The sequence below is a fragment of the Zingiber officinale genome, chromosome 5B (genome assembly GCF_018446385.1).
Source record: "Zingiber officinale cultivar Zhangliang chromosome 5B, Zo_v1.1, whole genome shotgun sequence".
NCBI lineage: Eukaryota > Viridiplantae > Streptophyta > Magnoliopsida > Zingiberales > Zingiberaceae > Zingiber > Zingiber officinale.
In genome coordinates, this window is record NC_055995.1 from 131,848,162 (window position 1) to 131,871,952 (window position 23,791).

Genomic DNA, 23,791 nt, shown 5'->3' on the forward strand with positions numbered 1-23,791 from the left:
CTCTCCTCTATCTTTTTTCTCCATCTAATAATAAAAAATATGAAGGAAAGAGAAAAAATGATAAAAAAATAAATATATGTGAAAAATGAATATCTAAATTTAATAAAGTAGTTATTTTATCCTAAATTTTAGATTTTGGATGAGGATATTATGTGGATGGTCTTATGCAAAGACTTTTTAACTACCTAATTCAAAATTTAAGGTAAAATTTTTGGATAGAGTAGTTGATGTGGATGCTCCAAATGACAATTTAAAAAGTGTTGTGTTTATTTAAATAATTATTTAATTAATGTTAAGATATTATTATTATTTTTATTTTGAATCAATTTATTTCAATTACATTTTTTTACATTCCACGATTTCTGTTTTTTTCCTCCGAAATCCGTATGTGAAAATGAAATCGGCGTCAGTTAAGTCGATGGGCTGCCAACAACCGTCCGATCGAGCAGCAGAGTGTGATGGGGATATAAGTGGAAATGGAAGCGGAGCTATCGACCTAGCGTCTGCCATTTTGTTTGTTTGCTTGCTTCCTGCGGATCAAAAAGGAATATGAACACTCGTTGCGGTAGCGTTTTCGTCAATTCGTCTCTCAACACGGGAGGAAAATCATTAGGAATATGAACACTCGTGTCGGTTGGTTAGGCGGATTTGGAATCAAATTAATTTCCAATGTCAAATAATTCGGATATTAAATATGAAATTATTCGAGAAGAGAGATGAGAGCCGAAAGCGTCAATCAAGCGTTTGCTGTGTGAACTGCGATCCTTCTTCCCACTTTCCACCCTCCATTAGAATATGATACAGATGGCAGCGAGATGCACCTAAACTAAATCCCATCACCTCGCTCTTTATTTTATTCCGGATGTGATTTCTCTGGGATCGATCGAAGGGACAGCAGATAATTTTTTTTTTCTTTTTTGAATTTTTTTAGTAAATAATTTGAGTGGAAGCTGCTGCTGCTGCTGCCGCTGCTGTTGCTGTTTAATACGAAGAGAGTGAGTAAATCTTGGATTGGCTGTAAATAAACGTGAAGATTAAGGAGGGGCAAGGGGTGATACATTAATATATGAGGCAGGTTTGGATGCCTCTCTTCACCGTCGCTCCCTCAGCTCGCTGCTTCAGCCGTCTTCGTCTCGGTCTCAGATCGTCACCCCTCTCGCCCCTTCCGACAAATCTTTCGCTTTGACAAGGTGTTTTTTCTTCTTCTTCTTCTTGTTCTCTACCAGGGTTTGCTTTTCTCCGCCCCATTAGAGTCTGGAGATCAAGGGGAGGAGAGGAGTGGATTGCTGTTGGCAGTGGCATTTTGGCCTTGTGACGGAGTTTGGGGGACGTGGAGCAGCTTTTGGGTCGTCATTCTTGTGATACTGGTTTACGGGATGCAGTGGTAGGGGCTTGGGAACGGTAACCAGCGGAGGTGCGGAGCGTGTCGTGTTGAACTGTTCATGCCGGAGTTCCAGTGAATTAGCGGCTACTGTGTAGGGAGGAGTGGGAAAAGGATAGATTTTTGCGAACAATTGCGCTGGTTTGCTACCGCTTTCCCTCTACTGCTTTTCTGATTCACTGTGAGGGGCGATGGATTCTGGATCTTCTTAATTCGGCTCAGAGATGGAATCTGGCAATGGATTCTTTCCTCTCGAGGAGTGCTGCCTAGATCCCAAGTGGCTCATCGATCCCAAGTTGCTCTTCGTCGGTCCCAAGATTGGCGAAGGCGCTCATGCGAAGGTTTACGAGGGAAAGTGAGTTGCTTGTCCGAGACCAACGCTTCTTCTGAATATTACTCAATTGGTTGCTTCCTTGTGTTTGTTTTTTCTTCCGTATTCATTTGTTGATGAGCTTTTGGTTGTTGTCGGCGCTGTGGTGTGTAGGTACAAGAACCAAAATGTTGCTGTCAAGGTCATGCAAAAAGGGGACAACCCCGAGGAGGTGGCTAAAAGGGAGGGAAGGTTCATGAGGGAGGTGACGATGCTCGCCCGTGTTCAGCACAAGAACCTCGTTAAGGTTGACCTTGCAATTGGCGCCCTTTCTTTTTTTCTTTCTTTCTTTCTTTCATTAATTAGATGGATGCTGTCTAATTCCAGTTTATTGGAGCTTGCAAGGAGCCAGTGATGGTGGTGGTAACCGAGCTTCTTCTTGGTGGATCCCTGCGCAAGTACTTGATAAGTATGAGGCCAAGGAGCTTGGAGCGTCGCATTGCAGTTGGCTTTGCACTGGATATAGCTCGAGCTATGGAATGCTTGCATTCTCATGGGATCATCCATCGTGATCTGAAGCCTGGTATTGTTCTTTCATGAGCCTTTTAGTGCTTATATTTCTCAGAATTACAAGTCATTTAACTGCTCAGTTCTGATTACTGTCAATGCGTTGATTTTAGTTTCATTCACTGAGTTTCTGCATTGGTAATGCCATCATGATGTGGAAGTATGACATTTGTTTTTTTAATCCTCCTTTTAGTGCATTAGATCTTTTAGTTTGTGATGGAACTCCTCATTAACCTAGATCAGTAACCAATGAAGTTAGTTAACATATCTTTTATATGTTTATATCGACAGTGTGATAACAAATTGCTCAACTTAGTCCTTGAACTCATATGCCTAGAAACTTTTGTTGAAAAAATATCTTTTGGTTTCAAACCTATCATGAACCTTGAGGATTTGCTACATCACTGTCTTTTCTGAAAAGAAATTCAGCTGAATCTCAATTGTTTCTTGACACTTTTCTTGTGTTCTTCCATCGTCTTTCTACTCTCATAAATGTAGGTAGGTGGACATTGATTTCTTAAGTATAATTATCTGGCACTATAATGAGTCAATTTGCTAAGAGGTACATATGTTATGAACAGAGGCTCACATAGTACCTTAGGACACTCAAACATAAGATACCTTTACACTGTTGTCTTCGATTAGAGTTGGATGCAACAACAAAAAAAGGTTTCCTCAACCTTTGATACACTGTAGAAGATTTTATATGATTATTACTGATTTTGACGCTAGGTATTTACATGTTGTATCTTAACGTTTTCATGGAGTGTAATTCAAATTAACCCTGTATTCAAATTCGGAAGGTATTGCATATAGATAAAATTAATTTTGACATTAATATAGTGTTGTGACAGAGACAACAATTTAAGATGAAGACTAGACTATGCACTTAAGTGAGCACACATAGCTTGATGAAATCTGATATTGGGGAATTAATGTAAATCATTTTGTCAAAGTATGCACACATTTACTCTTCTTTTTGTGTTTATTATTATGGAGAAAATTTAATTTGAGTCTATTGATGTAACCCAACTCAATTGTGTCATATCTCACTAGTGAGCGAAAGAAACATTTCTTTGTGATCAATGACAAGGTTATACTTCTAAGATATTGTGTCAACTCATAAACTAAATCATCTGTTGCTATCTCTTCCATCAAATAGCTGCCCCGGCTGAATGGATAATTTTTTTCTACTTCGATTCCATTTTGTGGGTCATGAATCTTTTTAGTTTGTGGAACAATTTTCAGTTCCACAACATCTCGTGGGATTTGCTTCGTTTCCATTAAGGGTTAAATGGCATTTTGTGGGTCATGATTTTTTTTTTTAGTTTCTACTTTCTAATTCGTTCATGTTTGACTTTCGACAAAGGAAATCCCTTTTTAAAAAGTGTGATCCTGCCGAATTCTATGCTTGTGCGGAAATAGTATCCTTTTGTTTCCTTGGGATATTCTATAAAAATGCTAGGGGTGTCAATTCGGATGGGTTGGGTGGTTCGGGTCGGGTTGAAAACCAGTTTTTGAAAAGAATATTCAACCCGAACTCGACTCTAACTCGAAACCTATGAACCCGAACCCGAACCCATTCCAACCCGGAAATCCGCCAACCCGATTTGATTTTTTGAAATTATTCTTTTATTTTTTAATAAAATACTTAAATATAGATTCAAAGCACATACTAATATTTTAATTTAAAGTTTTAAACCCATAATAACAAACCACTAAATATGATAATTATATTTCAGCATTTCATATATTTAAATATTTAAATATAAGAGTTTAAATGTTTAATTGTGTAAACACTTGTGAGTTGTGACTTTGCTGTTAAAGAAGATCTGTCGTATAATGTGTTATGTGTAGGAATGCAAGTATGCAACTCTCAAGATATGCATCATCTAAAAAAATAAAAACAAAAAACTACAGAGAAGACGAGAAGTCCGATGTATCAACTTAGATTCTTGAAACTATTTTGTTCCAAATTTTATGGGAATCTCTAATCAGAGGCAACCTAAGGGGAGGCTCTTACCATTATAATACTATATGGTATTACATCCCAAATAAGAATCTTCTTGATCCAGCCATGAACCCTTATTGAATTGTCAAGGGAAAAGAATTTGACAAAGATGATAGGGCTAGTACAGAAACTGCAGATTTAAAGAAGTGCAGTAGTTGAGATGCATCTAAAGCATCTAAAAAAACTGCAGATTCAAAAAACTACAGTTTCTGTACTGGCCCTATCATCTTTGAATCTGCACAAAGAAGTGCAGAAGTTGAGATGCATCTCAAGCATCTCAAAAAACTGCAGATTCAAAAAACTACAGTTTCTGTACTGGCCCAAAGTGCAGAACTGCAGCAGAATGGTACAAGTACAAGTAATGCTAGGGAAATTGACAATTGTTTAGAAAATTCAAATCCTTCACAAAATAAATATTACACAATGAAAATTTATGATAGCAATACAAAATTAAAAAAAAGTCTTCAAGCTTCACAAAATAACTTTTAAGTTTCAAGCTCCACTTCTCCATCGTTTTACTTCTTTTTTTTGTACCGAGTCAAACCTTGAAATAATGTATGAAATAAAAAAATTAAAATCTAAAAGATTTTAAAAAACCTTTAATTAACAAACTTTAATAGTTTAATCAACTTACTTTTCATTAGAATCATCAATCATTTGTTGCAGTAGTTTTTGATCCAACACCCTCATTTGTGAATAAATTCATAATAAAAAAAATATTAGTAAAACAAATAACTTTAAAATGAAAATAAAAAAACAAACCACTTACCTTTCTCTCCAACTAACCAATCTCTACAACAAACCAATGCCTCAACAACATCCGGCTTCATTGCACTACGATATTGGTCAAGTATCCTACCACCGGTGCTAAAAGCCGATTCAGAAGCAACTGTAGAAATTGGAACACTCAAGATATCTCTGGACATTTGTGCAAGGTTAGGATACCTAAATTGGTGAGCTTTCCAGAACCCGAGAACATTCAATTTTGTTATTCTGTCAATTATTGGTTCTTCCAAATAGAGCTCTAATGGACTCTTTTGAGCTCTGCCAATGAATTCTAAACTTTGAAAGGTGTCAAATTCCTAAATAATAAATGAAATGTATTGGTAACAAGTAGTAAAAAATAGTGAGAAAAAACAAACATTATCAGCAGTACCTTCAAAACATCCATGCAACCACGACCTAAATTTAGAGCAAGAGAAGCATTATCATCAATGCCACTATGAGAACTCGACGATGCACCACTAGCTAGGAAGCAATATCCAAATGCATATATTCCTCAAACAAAGAAACCAATTTGGATCTTACAAGACTTAATTCATTACTACCATGTCCATATAACTTGTTGTAACAAAACTCAACAAACTGCATCTTGAACCTCGGATCAACTATCACGTCAATGGCAAACAAAATGTTATAATCTTTCCCGTACTTATCAAATTTCTGAAACATCCGATTGGCCATTGATCTCATGAAATCATCAGAGCTTTGCAAGGCTTGACTTATTGTCAATTGAACCGTAAAGACGCGAGGAAAGTAAAGGTTGGAAGTAGTATATTTCACTCCAGAAAACAAAGTTGTTGTCTCATAGAAAACCTCAAGGAATTTGCATATTTTTTCAACTTGTCCCCACTCATCAACCGAAGGACAATGTGTGAAATTAGTATCAGTCAATCTCAAATGATTAAAAGCACGTCGATAATACATGACACTAGAAAGCATCAAATACGTAGAATTCCATCTAGTAGGAACATCTTGCCTCAGTGATTTCTTAGAATCAAGTGAAGTTTGGGTAACAGATTCTATAAACTTTTGCTTTCTCACTTGACTGCCTTTCACACACTTTACACATTCACGAATCTTATTAATAGAACTATCAATTCTTTTCAAGCCATCTTGCACAATTAAATTGAGAATGTGTGCACAACAACGAACATGTAAAAACTCACCACCACTCACTAATGAACAATTTAGACCAAGTTGATCCCTTAAAAGGCCAACAAACACATCATTTGCAGTAGCATTGTCTAATGTAATTGTGAAACCTTTCTCTAAATTCCCCAGACATTGAATAAACTATTAATTTTATCACATAATGCAATACCAGAGTGAGGTGGAGCCATATAAGAGAAGTTGATTATCCTTTTTTGCAAAACCCAATTAGAATCAATGAAATGTGCTGTCGAACATATATAACCATCAGTGGCAATAGAAGTCCACAAATCATAAGTGAAACAAATTTTTCCAAGGCATGAACGCATTTCTTGAGCTAGTCTATTACATTCATTTTTATGCATCTTCAGAATATCGGTCCTTGCGGTGTTTCTAGTGAAATGATTGACTTGAGGTTCCAAATAGGTAAAAATAGATCTAATTGCCTCATATTCCACAAACTGAAATGGTAAATCATGCTTCACGATTGCTAAGATTAACAACTCTCTAAATCCTTCTTGGTTGAACTTTTGTGACCTAATGGCAAGACTTTTGTCACCTTGTTCTAACAAAGCTTGAGCAATATTACAAGCTTTCTGTCTAGGACATTGATTAAGGATATGGCGTCGAAGATTATCTGTACCCATGCTACTTTCCGCTTTGTATGTAATCCCACAAGCTTTACATTTGCAACGCAAATCTTCTTCCTATACTTTAGGAAGCATCTCAAAATATTGCCATCACTTTGATTTCATGATTCTCTTTTGTTTGCCACTTTCGGAGCTGGAGGCTTTGCCTTGCGAACACTTTTCTTCATCTGCATCTAAATCCCTCGTAGTAGTAGATATAGCTGGTGCACAATCTAGTCCCTCCTCCTCACTATCATCCTCTTGATCGAGAATAATAGGTTGAGAATTCACGTTGTCGTGGGGAAACAGAATCACGAACCATGGACCACCGTTCCCCAACCCCTCTCCCCTGCTAACTCCCTAAGCACTTAGCTCTAATAAATTGATTGGCAACTCACCAGACAAGCAGACACCAGATCACAGATCACTTAAAATACTCAAAACGCCTACAAATACAATCCCACAATTGCCACTAATTTACTAAAATACCCTTCTGAACATCAGATTTCTAAATTAAAATATTAAATTAAATTAGCATAAAATTATTATTTTTATCCATACGGTAAAAACTAAAAAGTACTCTTTTTTTAACCCATTAAATTTTATATCCAAATTATTCTTTTTCTCCAACGTAGACTTCTTTATACAAGTAACATTATTACTGTGTAACTCACCTTTGAACTTCTATAAATATTAAATACAAAAAAAAGATTGGTTTAGTTTGGGTGGGTTCAGATTGATGGGTGACCTGATTTTTAATTCAGGTCAACCCGGGTTGACCTGAACCCAACCCAACCCCCAAAAAAAAATTGGGTCAGATTTCGGGTCCAACCCGATCTGACCGTAATCCTAAAATTCCCAACCCTAACCCAATATTTTTCGTGTCGACTCGGGTCGGGTTATCGGGTTGAGTTCATTTTTGACACCCCTAAAAAATGCACTTGTTAGATTTGGATACTACCTTATTTGCTACTTGTTGTTTGACATAGGTTTCACAATCCATATAAAATATTTCATATGATTTTTTTCCCCCATTCCATATGACCCCCCCTCCCTCTCTCCCCATTCTATATGAAACATTTCATATGAATTTTTTCAATCACCTCTATACTACAACCTAGGAGACAAGCAGATCAGATTGATCATACCCTGATCGACGAAGTTGAATTATTCCTCTTGAATATATTATTGTTGTGGTGTACCTAGTAAAGTGAGTTATAGACCTTTTCCACACTCCTTTCAATGGTCTTGCAATTGAAGCTTAGGTAGGTACACTCCACCTCAATTTAATTAAAGTGGGTTAATACTTTTGCCTAGCTAGTGTTATACTTGAATTCCTTTAACTTTTTCTATGATTTTAACTTATTCCTCATTAGGTATACAAAGGCATATTTACTAAAATTAGTAATACATGTAAGGAATTATTAGAATTCACCTTTGATTTGAGTGGTTAATTTTCCATAATATCGACATGCACAAATTCCAATAGCCTACCGCCCTTTTACTTGTTCTTGTGAGAGTCATTTTTTCTAAGTAAACCAGATTTGCAAATATCATATGATTTGAAATCAAATGACTCTAAACTTCCATCGTTATAGTGTTTACTGATGTGTTGCTTGTTTATATGTGCAAGTCTGCAATGTTAAACATATGGACACTGTTTATATGTTCTTCTAAGCTGAAGGCAAAGATGAGATATAAGTTCCTACAGCTAAGGCAACAAACCCTTGTTCCACCTCCAACTTGTAGGTCTACCTCAGCCTTGGCAAGCTTTCAACTATTTTTAATTCCCTGCACATTTATACAAACGTGAGAACCACATCAAGTATCTGATACCCTAGAGGTGGAAGTTGACAAGTTTATCTTATTCGTATGTATGTATATACTTGAGATGGAAGTCTCACTTTGTCTTCTTCTTGAGTTCCTTTAGTTATATTGTGCAATTCCTCTTGCAATGTTTGGTCTTACCTTAGTGGAAGCATTTCCTTGTCTTTGCCACCCTTCCAGATATTTTTGGTCACTAGCCTTGCACTTCTTCTCACTAATAGATTAGGCTTACCCTTGGGCTTGCCCTTTCTGTTGGATTTGGTCTTTTTGACCATCAAGAAGAGGGCAGGCTGGTACTTCTCTATAACCTGCTTATTAGCTTGTAACATGTTGAGCAGCTCTGTTAGTGTCTTCTCTGTGTTATTCACGTTGTGGTTTAACACAAATGAGCCAAAGGAATCTGATAAAGACAAGAGAATAACGTCAACAGACAAATCATGATTCAAGCTGAAGCCTAGTGTATTCAATATCCCAATACATCTTACATTATCAAGTACATGAATATGTACTGAAGCTCCTTTAGCCATATTTCTCTGAAAAAGTGAATTAGATATCTCATAAGTCATAACACTTGTGCCTAGTATGCATTTTTAGAGATGATTGATCGTGGTTTATGCATGTATCGTCTCATGCTGCCTTTATTAGTCAACACTCATAGATGCCAACATCAGACACTAAGCATCTGTGGCATTATTATCTTGCTTCTTGTAGTAATCTCTTTAACACTTGAAGATATAAGGTTTGATTATCTATGCCCTTGTCCTGTTGCACAATATTTTCTCACTTTTTCTATATGTTTGCTGTAATTATATAACCATATTTAAAATAATAAAAGTTCTAGGTCTTATGGAACTAGAATGACTATAATTGTGAGGCCCTTTATTTAGGACAACTAGAACCAATAGTGCCAGCTAGGCAGTTCATGTGCTTACTATATCATGATTGATGGGTCAAAAGGCCACATTAATTTGTTTTTTAAGCCTAAACAAACATAGCACAAAAATGTGATTTTCTGGTACATGTAATGAATCCTAGTGGAACTAAGAGTCCTAGTCTCGTTAGGATTCCTAGAATCCTAATCATTTTTTTACCAATAATCATGTTGAAAGGGGGAAATTATCCTTCATCAGAGAATCCTAGGTAGGGAAAGTATTCTTCATCAGAGAATCCCAGGTAGCCTCTTCTACCTTTTATATATATATATATATATATATTATGACGGAAGGGAATGTTACAAGTGGGTTCTTTATTCTTTATATATTTTTACATAAGCCTTTTGCCTATAATGCTCCTCCTTTGCCTATGGCACTCCCACTCTAGCTATTCAAATATATTGTAGAAACTTAGCTTGTTACAACTCAAGTCTGTTAAGGATTTAGTCAGTTACTAGAAGCTTGGTCATGGATGCTTAAATCAAATGAGCTCTCATATCCTTAAGGTATGGGCCTATATTTTATCACTGCACTTGATTTACTATTGTGTATATTTTACTCTGTTAGAAAATAATGTTACATCCCTAGAGAACATGCCTAATTTGCATCAGAGTAATCCATGAGCTGAAGATGACCACGATCATGGAATAAGATATCTTTAATTAGAGCACTTTTCAGATAAGGTAGAATCCTTGTAGTTGCTACCCAATGGTAATTCTCTAGACAATAAAACTATGAGATGAGTAGAACACAACACGACACTCATGCCATATTAGAGATTCCTTCACTTCATAGATAGAGAGACTTCTTTAGTTTACATGCCAAACTAGTCTCCCCTGAGGAACAAACCTTGGAGGTTACTTTTTATAGACCACCTTTGAAAGATCAATGAAGGAAAGAGCTGATAAAGACGCTAGTGAAAGACAATAGTTAATCAGGGCAAGAAGCGGACTAAAGTGAATCTTGATTACGGGAGAGAATACATTAAGGTGGGTAACACTATAAATCTGAGTGTACTCCTTTGCACCAATCAAACATTAAGTTAACCATCAATATTATAAGGTGAACACTTAATAGAGAAAATTCATTGGCAACGTTATGGACTTCACCAGAGGAAAGAGGAAATAGTTTCTAAGTGCTATTAGAGTGGAGTGCATCCATCTCATTGATTATACCCTGTACCTGTTGGTGCAGTGGGGCCGGTAAAGGGGGGGGGGGGGGGTTGAATTGCCTGTTAAATAAAAATAATCTTTCTCAATCTTTCAATATAGATTAGTAGACAATTAAATTAAAGCAATTGAACAACTAATAAAATACAAGAGGTGGAAGAATTACTTGGTTACAACCTAGGTAGTTGTTAATCCAAGACAAATGAAAGCACTAAAAAAGTCTCCTTTATTGAAGGCAGAGAAACCTCTTACACTCGTTGAACGCTCAAAAATATATTAGAAATGAATATAAGAATTGTTGAATATTTCCTAGGTCCAGGGGTCTTTTTATAGCTCCTGGAAAATGTTATCCGCAGTTTGAAGGCACCTTCTATTGGATAGATTCTATCTCCCGAGGATAAAACTTTATCCTCGGGTAACGGCTAGGGAAGACACCTTCCATAGGTTGGAAGGCACCTTCCACAAGGCAAATCAGCTTAATAGCTGATCTCTTCGTGTGGGTGATTCTTCGGCTAATCGGAGTTGATCTCACCCGAATCTAATTCCGACCTTCTCCTCGAGCAGGCTTCCTCCCTGGCTTTTCGTCCCTCGAATGTCGCACACATCCTCCTCGTTCATCGGTGTACTCTTCTGCAACATCTTGTCCCTCGGATGCACTGAGCCCGTCAACTCCTTTTTCTGTGCCATCTTTTTGGCTAGCTACGTCTTCTGCTCGACTTCTTGTGTTTCTAAGCTCTTGCACACTTAGACAGATCAAATACACAGGACCTAACTTAACTTGGTTGACCATATCAAAATTACCACGGGTACTTATAGTATCTACCTTGATATGAAAGTTCCACTAAACTATTATTGGGAGCTGACTGTGAGGATGAAGAGAATATAAAGGTAGAGTATTTAGGTGATAAAAATGCATAGGATATAAAATGAGATAATGAGAAGTAGCACACTCATGAGTATCTTTATGAAAACCAATGAGAATGTCCAAATCATAGGGGGATACGAGACAACGACTAACAAATGGGGAGCAAGAAAATCTCAAGGAGCTGTTGGATTGTCTCCAAGGCGGGATCATCAACTGCAACCTGCAAGGTATTGCCTTACTTGGTGGCAGAACAATAGCAAAACAAATAAGTGATGAGTCAATATAGGGTGGTGGAGGGTCTAGAGACAATGAGGAAAAGAAAGATTCTATTCAGAAAGAAAGGCGAGTAATATTAACTCTTATAAAGATAGTGTAGAGGAAAAGAAAGGAGTTGATTCAAAAAAGATTCTATTCAGAAAGAGATAAAGTTTTGATGTACCTTAGGAGAGTAATATTAAGAATTTTTAAGATGATCATATCCTTTAAAAAAATGCACTTGATGGATCGTAGAGACAACTTATCATGACTAAGGGACACCAAGTGAACAAAGTAAGTGCAAATCCGTGGTGGTGATATAACAATGAATAGTGAATTTGCTAATGAAGAATTGAGGAAAATATAACAATGAAAATGACATCGCCCCTAAAAGAGGGCATGCATGTCTAGGAGTAAAGTTCAATATTCTCAACAAGATTTTGGATCTTTCGTTTTGCTACACTATTTTACTAGTGTAGGTGGACATGATGATCTGTGAAAGATATCATGATTCAAGAGAAATGATTAAAAAGAATGATGACAAGATAGAAACTATATATTGACTTTAATTTTAGTATAAAAGGAGGAACAAATAGAAAAACTTGGTATGATTTTTCATTAGGAAATGCTAGATCATCCAAGAATGGTCATCGATGAAGATGAAAATGACAAGATATTTAAAACCAAAGGTAGAGTTGTAAATAGCGAAGAAGCATGCTTATGAACACTGTTAGGGAAAGGGGATCTAGTATGTTTACCTAACTGATAGGATTTACATTCAAGAGCTTAAAGATTAGAAATCATTTGGTTTCTGTTTCAAAGGGAGGGATGACTAAGATGATTGTGAAGTTGGAAGGGAGAAGGTGAAGACACGAGAGATGAAGACAATGGAGGAACTTTCAGTTGGTACAACCCATTGGGTTTATACCCAATGGCAATTACCTTGTTTGACCTTGAATCCTTAATAGAAACAAAAGTGACATCAAAGGTGATAGAGCAATTCAATAATCTAGTAAGTTTTTGATAGACAATAAATTCATCATAAATTTAGGATTTAAATAGTAAAGATAAATATAACATGGGTGAAGAGGATATCTCCAATGCCTTTAACCAATAAGTGAGACCCATTGACGATTAGGACATTAATAGTATGTGTGGGTGATCTAAGAGAACGAAGATATATTACCACCATGGTCGCAAGTACCTAGCCATGTCGGTCGATACAAATAGGATTTATTGTTTTGGCCACTGGCCAACACCGACATGGGCATCACGACCTGCGTTTTTTTATTGTTTCCTTCTCCTTTTTTTCCAATTTTAAATTTTAGACAATTTTATTTTTTAAATAGGTGATTCCTTTCACATATTAATTTTTTTTTTTGTCCATTAATTTTTTCTCCTTGTTAATTTTTCCCTTCCTTTATTCATTAAGTTTCCCCTCCATCCGTTCATGAAGGTTAACGGAAAGAAAAAAAAATCTTTTTAACCTTTTTAAGGATGGTTAGTTTTTTTCATTCTTTTATCTCTTCACAAGGTAAATAGAGAAAAAAAACCTCTTTAGGGATGATTATATTTTTCCCTTTTTGTAAATATAAAGAAAAAAAAAACCTATAACGATGTAGGAGACAAATTATTAAGAAAGATAAAAAAATAAATATAATATAATTTCGAACTTTATAAAAGATACAACTAATGAACTAAATTATTCTATATATAAATTCGGTTTAATTTTAAATTGATCAAAATAAATCCAAATAAATCTAGTTTAAACCTACTACTTAATCCTGCCATGGACTTCAGTTAACTCTAAATCGACTTTTATTCAATAAACATCAAATATTTCATGAGATAATATCAAAACTTAAACTCAACATCTCAATTATAACTCAATAGTAAGCATCTAATTAATATATTTGATATTTAAAAATATTGAAACTATATCGACACGACATGATATGATACCGAAATTGTTTCTAGTCATAAATCGAAACTCCAATATAGCTCGAAATTTTAAACTATAATTACCACTAATATGTATAGATAGTTTTAATCAAATTTTAAACTATATCGGCGTGGAATGCTTCAATAAAAACTCGATCAAGGGAATAGGATCCATTTGGACGACTCTTAGATTCGAGAAGAAAAACGAAATCAAGATCTCATCTCCAATCTCTCTTGTATCATGACGATATATATAGTCATAGATTTCTAGTTGTTTATCTTTGTCGAAAGCCCTGAGAATTTGCACCTTTTACCAAGAGGGGCAAATCTTATCTTTATCCGTCTTGATCCTTATATAATTCATGATAACCAAATAATTGTCTTTCTTTCAACTCAATATTGAGTCATGTTCACCAACATCAAAGTATAATAATCCACATACAAGATACTATGGCAATCTCAACTTTGAACATTACATACAATATTGTGAATTTCTAATATCTCAAATAATGATCCACATGCTCATAGAGGTCCAACTCCAGCACATGCTCACAAGAGGTCCTCCAAGGGCTGAATGGTATGCTTTGACTAACCAATCTACCGCAGAGTGAAAGACAATGTTAAGTCTCAAACCAATGCCCAAAGTCTTTTGTAGACACTAAAAATCTTAAAAAGTGAATCAAGGGTCATAGTCCAAACTGATACTCAGAGAGAATCAATGAGGTCTGACAATGTCTTAAATTAGTTCACCTACTTGATCCACCTAATTGACCTTGTGAGCAGGTGGAAAGTGGGCCAAGTTAGGACAGTCAACCACAACTACTGCCTTGGACCTTGCTCTAAGGTGCGAGCACATGCAAAAAACTGTACTCATTCCTTGATGTTGCTGCCACTAAACCCATTGCTGGGAAGTGAAGCACGAGAGAAAGATATTAGGAGGATTCTTGGTGTAGATATGGCTCACACATGAGGTAAGAGGCCGTTCAACAATGGAAATATGGAATTAACAAAAGATCATTGTCTTGGAAGGAAGGGAATAAACACAAGGAAAAAAATCATGTGAAAGGATTTTAAGCTAGTGAAGTAAAAAATAAGTAGAAATCTCAGGGGGAGGGAAATTCATGATCGGCAGAGGTTTTTACAGTGGAAGGCATTGCAAGCTAGGGAGAAGATGGGTTTTGGATAGGTGTTTCAGGCTATGAGGTTTAAACAAATGATACAACAATACTATCACAAGTCTATTCATCAATAAAAGTATGCAAGATCTATTATAAACATCATATCAATCTTCATTCTTATGCATATTCATTCTTATGCATATGACTCATTCTTATAAAAAACGATGGGTAGAACACCCGAATCGACCTTTTTCATCAATAAAAGTATGCAAGATCTATAATAAACATCATATCAATCTTCATTCTTATGCATATGACTCATTCTTATAAAAAACAATGGGTAGAACACGACCAAAAAGGTGTCTCTTAAGGATAAAATTGTTATTAGTTTACATAATTATCCGATTATGCATTATTAGTATTAGATGATGCCTATGCTCAATTGCTAAGGGGTGCCACAAAATTTTGGAAAAAGAGAATATCATACTGCATTAATTAATGTGATAATGTTCATTATATGTGTATATATAGTCATGATAAAGCCATATATTTAGAATTACTAACTTGGGATTTAAACCACTAGACCAATAACCTATGAAACTCAATACCTTGAATTAGGTCCACTGTGCTATGAATGACTTTGGTTCTTCTTTTTCTAATTTTATGTAACTTTGTTTAGGTAAGACAGAAGATATGTTGAATGTTGTTCATGTTTTAACTCAACTTATGCATTCCACTTTTTTTAACTTTTATGCTTGTATGCATACTTCTTTTCCTAACTTTTAGGCTTATACGCATGTCATTTCTCCTAACTTTTATGCTTATATATGTGCCACTTTCCTAAATTGATTTATTATGTTTTTACTTTTAGTTGAATTCCCTTCCTTTTGTCTCCTTGCCAGAGAACATGCTATTGACAGCAGATCAGAGGACAGTAAAACTTGCTGATCTTGGTTTAGCAAGAGAAGAAACATTAACAGAGATGATGACTGCTGAAACAGGAACATACCGTTGGATGGCTCCTGAGGTGCATCAGAATTCTTGATAAATGCTTATTCTATAATATATTTATGCAATATTGATAACCATTTAATGGATAACCTACAAAATATTTGCACAGTTATACAGCACTGTAACATTAAGACATGGGGAAAAGAAACATTACAATCACAAGGTGGATGTATACAGCTTCGCAATTGTGTTATGGGAGCTTCTCCACAATCGGCTTCCTTTTGAAGGCATGTCCAACCTGCAAGCAGCTTATGCAGCTGCTTTCAAGGTAAGGCACTTTGCTGTTTTTGAAGCATTTCAATGTTTCTATGTTATTGAAGTTTAACTGTTTGATGTTTGCTGGTTATTGTCTTAGAATTCCAGGCCAAGTGCGGATGACCTTCCAGATGAAGTGGCGCTGATCTTAACTTCTTGTTGGCAAGAGGATCCCAATTCACGCCCCAACTTTACCCAGATAGTTCAGATGCTTCTACATTATCTTTCCACTCTTTCACCACCTGATCAAGTGATCCCTCTGCGCGCCTTCAGTTCAGAGAATGTGGTTTTACCACCTGAATCTCCGGGTACAAGTTCATTGATGGCAGCTCAAGATGAAGAAGGCAATACTACCAAGGGTGGCAGCGAGAGCAAAAGTTTTTTCTGCTTTGGACAGTGCTTTTAGCCACTTACTACAGATATGAAACCTTGAGGCCCTGCAAATTAGTTTCGCAAATGCTCAGACATGCGTCTGCTAACCCATGTATGGGATGAAACATGCTGTCACCTTGTTTATAAGACAAATATCATTTTATTTCCACAGGTAGCTTAAGTTGCATGCCAAAATGCTGGTGGTGGAATGGCTGAGAAATCTTTTATTTACTGAGCGTTCAGAATTTTTGAGTCCGGTAAATGTTCAGGATATCAGTTGAACTATGTGAAATCATATTTTAGACTCGGCCAATAGGTGCAGCTAGTGATCTGATCTCGTTTTGACTACAATTGCTTTCGAGAATGCAAATATTTTGTATTATACAAATTGTCGTTGATGCAGGAAGTACTACATCGAATCTATATTTGGATGCATGGCCCGGCTAAATTTAGTTTGTCTTGTAATCTAATAAGGATGTCAAATGTGCAGGTGCAGGTAATTTGAGAGAGGACAAGTCTTGGTAGAAAATCAAGCAGTAGGCGGAAAGACCTAGCAGAGCACTGGGCAATGACAATGGGAAGATCTAGTAGGATATTAGGTAGTGAAAGTTCTGACAGGTCAGTTGAAAGTCGATCACTTAGTAGTGAAAATCCTCAGTTGAAAGTTGAGCACTTGATAGTGAAAATCTTGGTAGGTCAGTTGGAAGCTAAATACTTGATAGTGGAAGTCTTGGTGGATAAGGTGGGAGTTGAACAGTTGGCAAAGGTAAAAGCCCTAGGGTACCAAGTGAGGTAAGTTGAATGGGTAAGTTGGGAGTTGAACAGTTGACAAAGGTAAAGTCCTAGAGGTACCAAGTGAGGTAAGTTGAATTTGGAGTAACATGTGTTATTTGAAACCTTGGACTTGTATTAGTACTTTTTGTGCACTAACTTTGTATCGCAAGAAACTACTGGTGTTCTAGGCGACCTGAAAGAGTTCGGTGACACATTTGCATGCAAATAGACTAAAATGCTGAATCTATTTGGCTGGTATATATGATCAAACTAATAGTAGTTTGTAGGAAACACAGATCAAATATGACGATTAGTATTGCAAGTTTTTTGAACTTTTCAGATATAGTATGGATGAAATTCATGCTTTTATGCGGACCCATACAAATAAAGTGGTTTCTTGCTTTTGTCATTCGGAATTCTTTTTCCTTTTATCTTTCCTAATTTAGTCGACCAAATGTTTCGACAATAAAAAAACCTTCATAATCATTCACTTTCTCTCTATAAATACCCCTCAAATCCCTTCCACTCCAACCCACCCCACTTCACAAATCCTATGTAATGATTTAATTAAATTACGACAATCTTATTCGATGGAGGAAACCGGCGGCGCCGGCTACCAAAAACCACCTCGCAGCGGCGGCAGACGCGGCGGCGGCGGCACGGAGACCGGCAAATCCGACGTCGGCACGCGGTACCGCGGCGTTCGACGGCGACCGTGGGGGCGTTATGCGGCGGAGATTCGTGACCCGCTGTCAAAAGAGCGCCGGTGGCTCGGCACCTTCGACACCGCCGAGCAGGCCGCCTGCGCCTACGACATCGCCGCCCGCGCCATGCGCGGCATCAAGGCTCGCACCAACTTCCATTACCCTCCCCCTCCTCCTCTTCCTCCCCCGACCGTGCCACCGCCGGACCGCTGGCCGAATAGTAGTTACAACACACTCCTCCTCCGCAACCTCATCAACTCCTCTCCTTTACGCCCGCATTGTTATAATTCTCCTCCTCCTCCTCCTCCAATATTATGCCATGGCATTCCTTGCGGTAACCTCGTTGCAAATTTCAGTTAATCCAACACACATCATTTTGAATTCTACTCATTTAACTAACCAACTAACACATATAATTTCGTTAATTATTCAGTAAATGCTTCGTCTTCTTCGGACTTGTCATGCCTCATGCCGCTGCGACATGATCAGAAGAAGCCTACCTTCACCCCCTGTTCTTCTTCATCACCACCAGCAGCACCACCGCCACCTGTTGCTCGTAAGCGTTGCCTGGCTGATCAGACCGAGGAGTTAGACGAGGAGGAGGACGACGAGTTTTATTTTAACTTGCAGACGGAGCCACCGGAGTCAGGACTGCTACAAGAGATCGTCAACGGCTTCTACCGAAATCGGACCGTGGATTCAGACAGCAGCAGCAGCAACCCTAAACCCTACGACTACGATCATCCCGAAGCTAACGACGACGGCGCGCCGGCGATCCCACAAGGTCTGTTGGAGGACGTCGTTCGGTTCCCGGACTTGTTCGCGATGCATGGCATCGATCGTAGCATGTAGAATATAACTAATTAAATTAACGCGCAGTATTGCCTTGCCTTTTCTCTAATGCATGGGATGGTTTCATTAGCACGACTTTCAAAGCTTCCTTCTGCATGCCCAACAAAGTCTTTAATTTGCACGCCTTTCAAAGCTGGTTTTGGCCTTAGGAAAGCCGGCATGCGTATCTATATATTAGCAATCATTAAATGGCAAACTAATATATATATATATATATATATAAATAAATAAAGTGATGTGAAAGTAGGGGAGAGAAATTAAATATTGGTAAGAAATAAGGCATATGGAACATTTAATTATAATTTGACATTAGCAGCTCAGAATGTCGACTATGTGTCTTACTGCTTTTTGAAAAAGTAGTAACAGCAACGCAGGCTTTGTCGCGAACTGTTCTACCTACACTTTGGGATGAGAGAATATATATAATTTAATACAGGGAAAATTAATTAAAAAAAACAATATAAACTCATTAATTTATAAAAGAGAATTAAGCCTGTTTATACTCGTGGATTTATTTGTTAATTAATTTTAGCATTACACGTAAGGTAGGGCAAAGAATTACAAATGCCAAATTTGTAAACAACATGTCACAAGCCATGTCAGCATAACGGGCTTTTAGGTTTAAAAATATTTTTTTTAAAAAAATAATAATAGTGAATAAATAATAAGAATATTTTTAAAAAATAAAATATATGAACATATATATTAGTAAAATATTAAAATTAGATTAATAAAAATATAACAAATTATAAGGATTTTAGTAAATGGAATTTAATTTGAAATCATTAGGAATAAATTAAAGAAATTAATAATGTATCAAGTGTGTGCTAAATTTAGATTTGACCACGGGCTAAGTTTGAACCGAACCCACGGACTAAATTCAAACTAGACCCATCTTTGAACAGTTACCAGGTCAACTAGTGATTTAACCATTGAACCCGAGTCAACAAGTAAGTGGAATTTAATTTTTTTTAAATAACTATTAGATATTAATCCTAGTAACAAAATTTTAATTTATCTAGTGTCAATTATTTTTATAGAATAAATATTTAATTTTGAAGAGAATATTTTAAAAGGAAGGCAATATACTTTAGCTTCGATTTTTTTTTTTTTTTAAAGTTCAAATGTGTAATAGGAAATAGAATTGATTGTGTAGCACCATTAGAGTCAAAGCTAATATAGCTTATTAGAATCAAAGCTTCTTAAAAAGAGTCATTAGAATGAATCAACCATAATATTTCAATAAAGGAAGATAAGAAATATTCCGGTACAGACACAAATAGCCACTGTCTCTGACTTTGCTCTAGGCATCCGCATGCTCCTTTCATGAGCAGATCGTTGTCGGTGGATTCAGCATCACGTGGCCGCCAGCCGTATCCATGGATATCCACGCACCTGACCATTGCAGATCCTTGCTATAAAAAGAAAACTGGTGGGCGTTGGCGGCGTTGGCGGCGGCCGTATTCTTGGATTGCATGCGGAGAGCCACGGCGCCAGGGCCACGTACGGCAAATGATATTATCAATTTTGTATTTTCATATTTTATTGGTGAACGAGGGATTTATAGAAATATACACGGGCCAAAATTAAAAGGTTCCTTTGTATTATCATTATTTTGTTGCTCCATCAACTACATATATTCTATCCATTATACCCTTCTCTCTCCCCTAATTTATTATGAAATACACCTGTTTATATAGGGTGAATTGATATTGTTGCAACATTTACCACCAAAATATAAAATCAAATGGATCATTAAGTGTGCCAATCAAAGTATTAAAATGTAACAAAGATCCCGGGCATGGGTAACCATCTCTCATGGATGATTAAAGATTTAAAGTTTGAGTCTCAATTATAGTACAGTATAAGGGATTTTCTCTTTAATTAGAAATGGACCTAAAAATATAGATTATTTTGAATGAGTCTTTATGATTATTTTTTTATTTATTTTGATAGTTAGTAGAAAATTTTTATAGGTTTAAATCGATCCCCTCTAAAATTAATCAATTTGGAGAGTTTGGATTATAAAAAAATGCAATAAAAATAGAAAAAATAATACTCATAAGTAGGTTAAAGTAGTTTGCAGACTTCAGTGCTGCTATAATCATAGTGGTAATAATAGTAATATTACTCTATACATAATCAAATTGTTAAAAAAAAAAAAACTCATCGTGAAAGATAAATTTACATATTAATTGTATTAATATTGATAATGTTTTTGAGTTTGTGTGATTGATAGATCGCAGTAAAAGAAGATAACAACTTTACTCTTTTAGTGATAACAAAAAATAATGTGACATGCATGATTCCAAAGTGAGTAATATTATAGAAAAGGACGACCTGATGGTAGTGATATAAAAATATGATCGTGCCAGTGAACATCCATAAGTGAATCATCACTCTGAGAAATTTGAAATTCAATCGTACCTAATAAACAACACTTCTTTAGAAAAACTATTGATTTTTTCATTTAACAACTATTTTATTAAAGATAATTATTGCTGTTAGCTATTTTTTCTTTAAAAATGATAACGATTTTTAAAAAATTATTGTCTTATGTATATCAAAGATAACAATTTTTTAAAATTGTTATTTATGAGTTTATTTTTTTTAGTCTATAACAATGATTTTAATCAATTATTGTCTATTAGTGTTGCTTACATGGTAATGGACAACAATTTTATTAAACTGTTATTTAGAGCTATCCACATTAATCTTCCGAGTTCCGTCTGTACCCTAATTAGTAACTTCTATTAAAAAATTTACTAAGGTCTGAGCTTTAATAGTCGTTTGTAGTTGATATTGGATATTATATTCACTCAAATCGGTAGTCCACTTGATCAACTTCCTTGAGACTCCAAGATTAGTTAACACCCGATCCAAATTACTATCAGTGAAGACTGTGAACAGGTGAGTAAGTACGACCGTAATCGACGGGTGGCGAAGGCCAGTCCAAGAGATAATTTTTTCAAGTTAGTGTATATTCTTTTGGTATCCTTTAATAAATATTCCAAGAAATAGACAAGGTGTTGTGTACCTCTTTCCTGTCGGAGTAAGACTATGGCAACTGATCTTTCAGATATCGATAAATATATCTGATCCGGTCCGGAAGCTGAGTCAGACGGACCGCCGGGTGAGGTGGATGAGATGTTGACTGAGTCGCGACGTCCCGGAGGGGGGGTGTGCTGAGATGACTCTCATGTTGACCAAGTCTTCGAAAGTCCTCTGGTCAACGCTACCTGCAGCCAGCGACCGGGTTGACGCGGCCCCCGGTACCCCGATGCTCGAGGCGGATCCAACGAATATATGAGTACCAGATTAAACCATAAAATAATGAAAATGCATATGAAATATGAACGAGGAACGTACCCTGGCCCAGGGGGGCGCCCTCGGATGGGACGCGGCTCGAGTTGTCGCGACCCGGAAGAGTAAATGACTCCGATCAGGCTGGAGAGCTGGATCTGACGACGAGAAGCTGAACGAAGCACGGACCTGGAGGACGAGCTGTAGGTCGGAATATAATACCAGTACGCAGACCGGGATAAGACACTGGTACGCAGACCGGGATAAGACACCGGTACGCAGACCGGGACACTAGGTCGGCACGTAGGCCGGGAAATAAAATCGGCACATAGGCCGGGAAATAGAATTCGGCACGCAGGCCAGGATATAAAATCAGCACGCAGGCCGAGAAACAGGATCGGCACGTAGGCCGGGGCATACTAACATCAACACACATGCCCGAATACAACATAAACATACAATTTGAAATATAACGACTGCACAACGAACGAAATACGATGATGGCTCGAAAACCAGATCAATGCCGAAAGCGCACAACGGCGTGGATCGGATGTCGGCTGGACGTCGGAACTATACGACAGCACGGATCGGAGCATGACAATAACTGGGCTGCCAGCGACGTCGTGGATCGGCCGACGGCTGCTGATGGTGTACTATGGAAAAGGGATGAAGGTGGCGACCCGAGCCCACTGCGATTGCTCAGAGTCGATGGTCGCCGTGCGAAGACGCGGGAGAGGACAACGGAGGAAAGACAACACTGAGTCGACTCCGGCGAGGAGCGCACAGCTCCGGCAGAGGGAGAGGAGAAAGAGCAGAGGGAGGGCAGCGCTGGGTCGGCTCCGGCGAGGAGGGCGTGAGAGAGAGGGAGAACAAAAGGAGGAGGAGAGGTCGTCATGCTTGCTTGAGGACTCGTGAGTGCGGCATGGGTGGTCCAGCAAGCAGTGAAGCCAACGGCGGCGGCAGCCTTCCATGCGTGAGGTGGCGGAGAAGACCTCTGTCGGTGTTGACGTCGATGATGCCGGCGACGGGGAAGAAGGGGGTGATGGCGACGACGTGAGGGAGCCAAGAGTTGGCGGCGGAGGAGAAGTGGAACGTCCTACTGGAAGAAATGGAAGGAGCAGCCGATGACCGGCATCCTCGTCGACGACAGCTATGGAAAGGAAGAAGACAACCTCCCCCTTTGCGACGGCGTCGACATGCGGCGAAGAGAAGGACGAGGTGGCGACCGACGACGCCTATCGGTGGGAGGAGGGGGAGAGTTGAGGAGAGGAGGTGTGGCGGCCGGCGATGGCGTCGTCTCCGGCGAGAAGCATGAGGAGGAAGGAGGAGTTGGCCGCTTCGTGGCGGCACACAAACGAAGAAAACCCCCTGGCGGCTGCTGTCCCACGGGCGTGAAGGGAGGGAGAGCTAAGAGACGTTGTTGGCGTTGTGTGGAGGAGGAAGAAGGAGGTGGCCGGAGGTCGGCGCCGGCGAGGAGAGCGAGAGAGAAGTCGCCCCGTGGAGCAGCTACTGTGGCGGCGGAGAAAGCCACGAACCTCCTCCTCTCCCTGCATGCTACAGTGCATACTTAAAGCCCTAGTTAG

At 37.9% G+C, this 23,791-nt stretch overlaps 2 protein-coding genes across 2 annotated transcripts; both read left to right on the plus strand.

The window, feature by feature from the left end:
* The first annotated feature begins 1,009 nt into the window (after positions 1-1,009).
* LOC121986065 (serine/threonine-protein kinase STY13-like) lies at positions 1,010-16,912 on the plus strand. The gene is made up of 6 exons (XM_042539860.1): positions 1,010-1,736; positions 1,866-1,998; positions 2,079-2,274; positions 15,840-15,964; positions 16,058-16,216; positions 16,304-16,912. Exons 1-6 carry the CDS (start codon positions 1,606-1,608, stop codon positions 16,607-16,609), a joined length of 1,050 nt encoding a protein of 349 aa, XP_042395794.1. The 5' UTR covers positions 1,010-1,605; the 3' UTR covers positions 16,610-16,912.
* A 1,027-nt stretch (positions 16,913-17,939) lies between these two features.
* On the plus strand, positions 17,940-18,905 carry LOC121987055 (ethylene-responsive transcription factor ESR2-like). The gene is made up of 2 exons (XM_042540962.1): positions 17,940-18,387; positions 18,487-18,905. The coding sequence occupies exons 1-2, from the start codon at positions 17,940-17,942 to the stop codon at positions 18,903-18,905; spliced, it is 867 nt and encodes a 288-aa protein (XP_042396896.1).
* Positions 18,906-23,791: the final 4,886 nt, after the last annotated feature.

Bases quoted from the DNA above. Each gene is read 5' to 3' on its own strand.
- LOC121987055 (XM_042540962.1), top strand. From the start codon at position 17,940: ATGGAGGAAACCGGCGGCGCCGGCTACCAAAAACCACCTCGCAGCGGC. The intron at 18,388-18,486 runs GTAACCTCGTTG...TTAATTATTCAG, and splicing joins ATGCCATGGCATTCCTTGCG to TAAATGCTTCGTCTTCTTCG.
- LOC121986065 (XM_042539860.1), top strand. From the start codon at position 1,606: ATGGAATCTGGCAATGGATTCTTTCCTCTCGAGGAGTGCTGCCTAGAT. The intron at 1,737-1,865 runs GTGAGTTGCTTG...TGTGGTGTGTAG, and splicing joins GCGAAGGTTTACGAGGGAAA to GTACAAGAACCAAAATGTTG. The intron at 1,999-2,078 runs GTTGACCTTGCA...GTCTAATTCCAG, and splicing joins AGCACAAGAACCTCGTTAAG to TTTATTGGAGCTTGCAAGGA.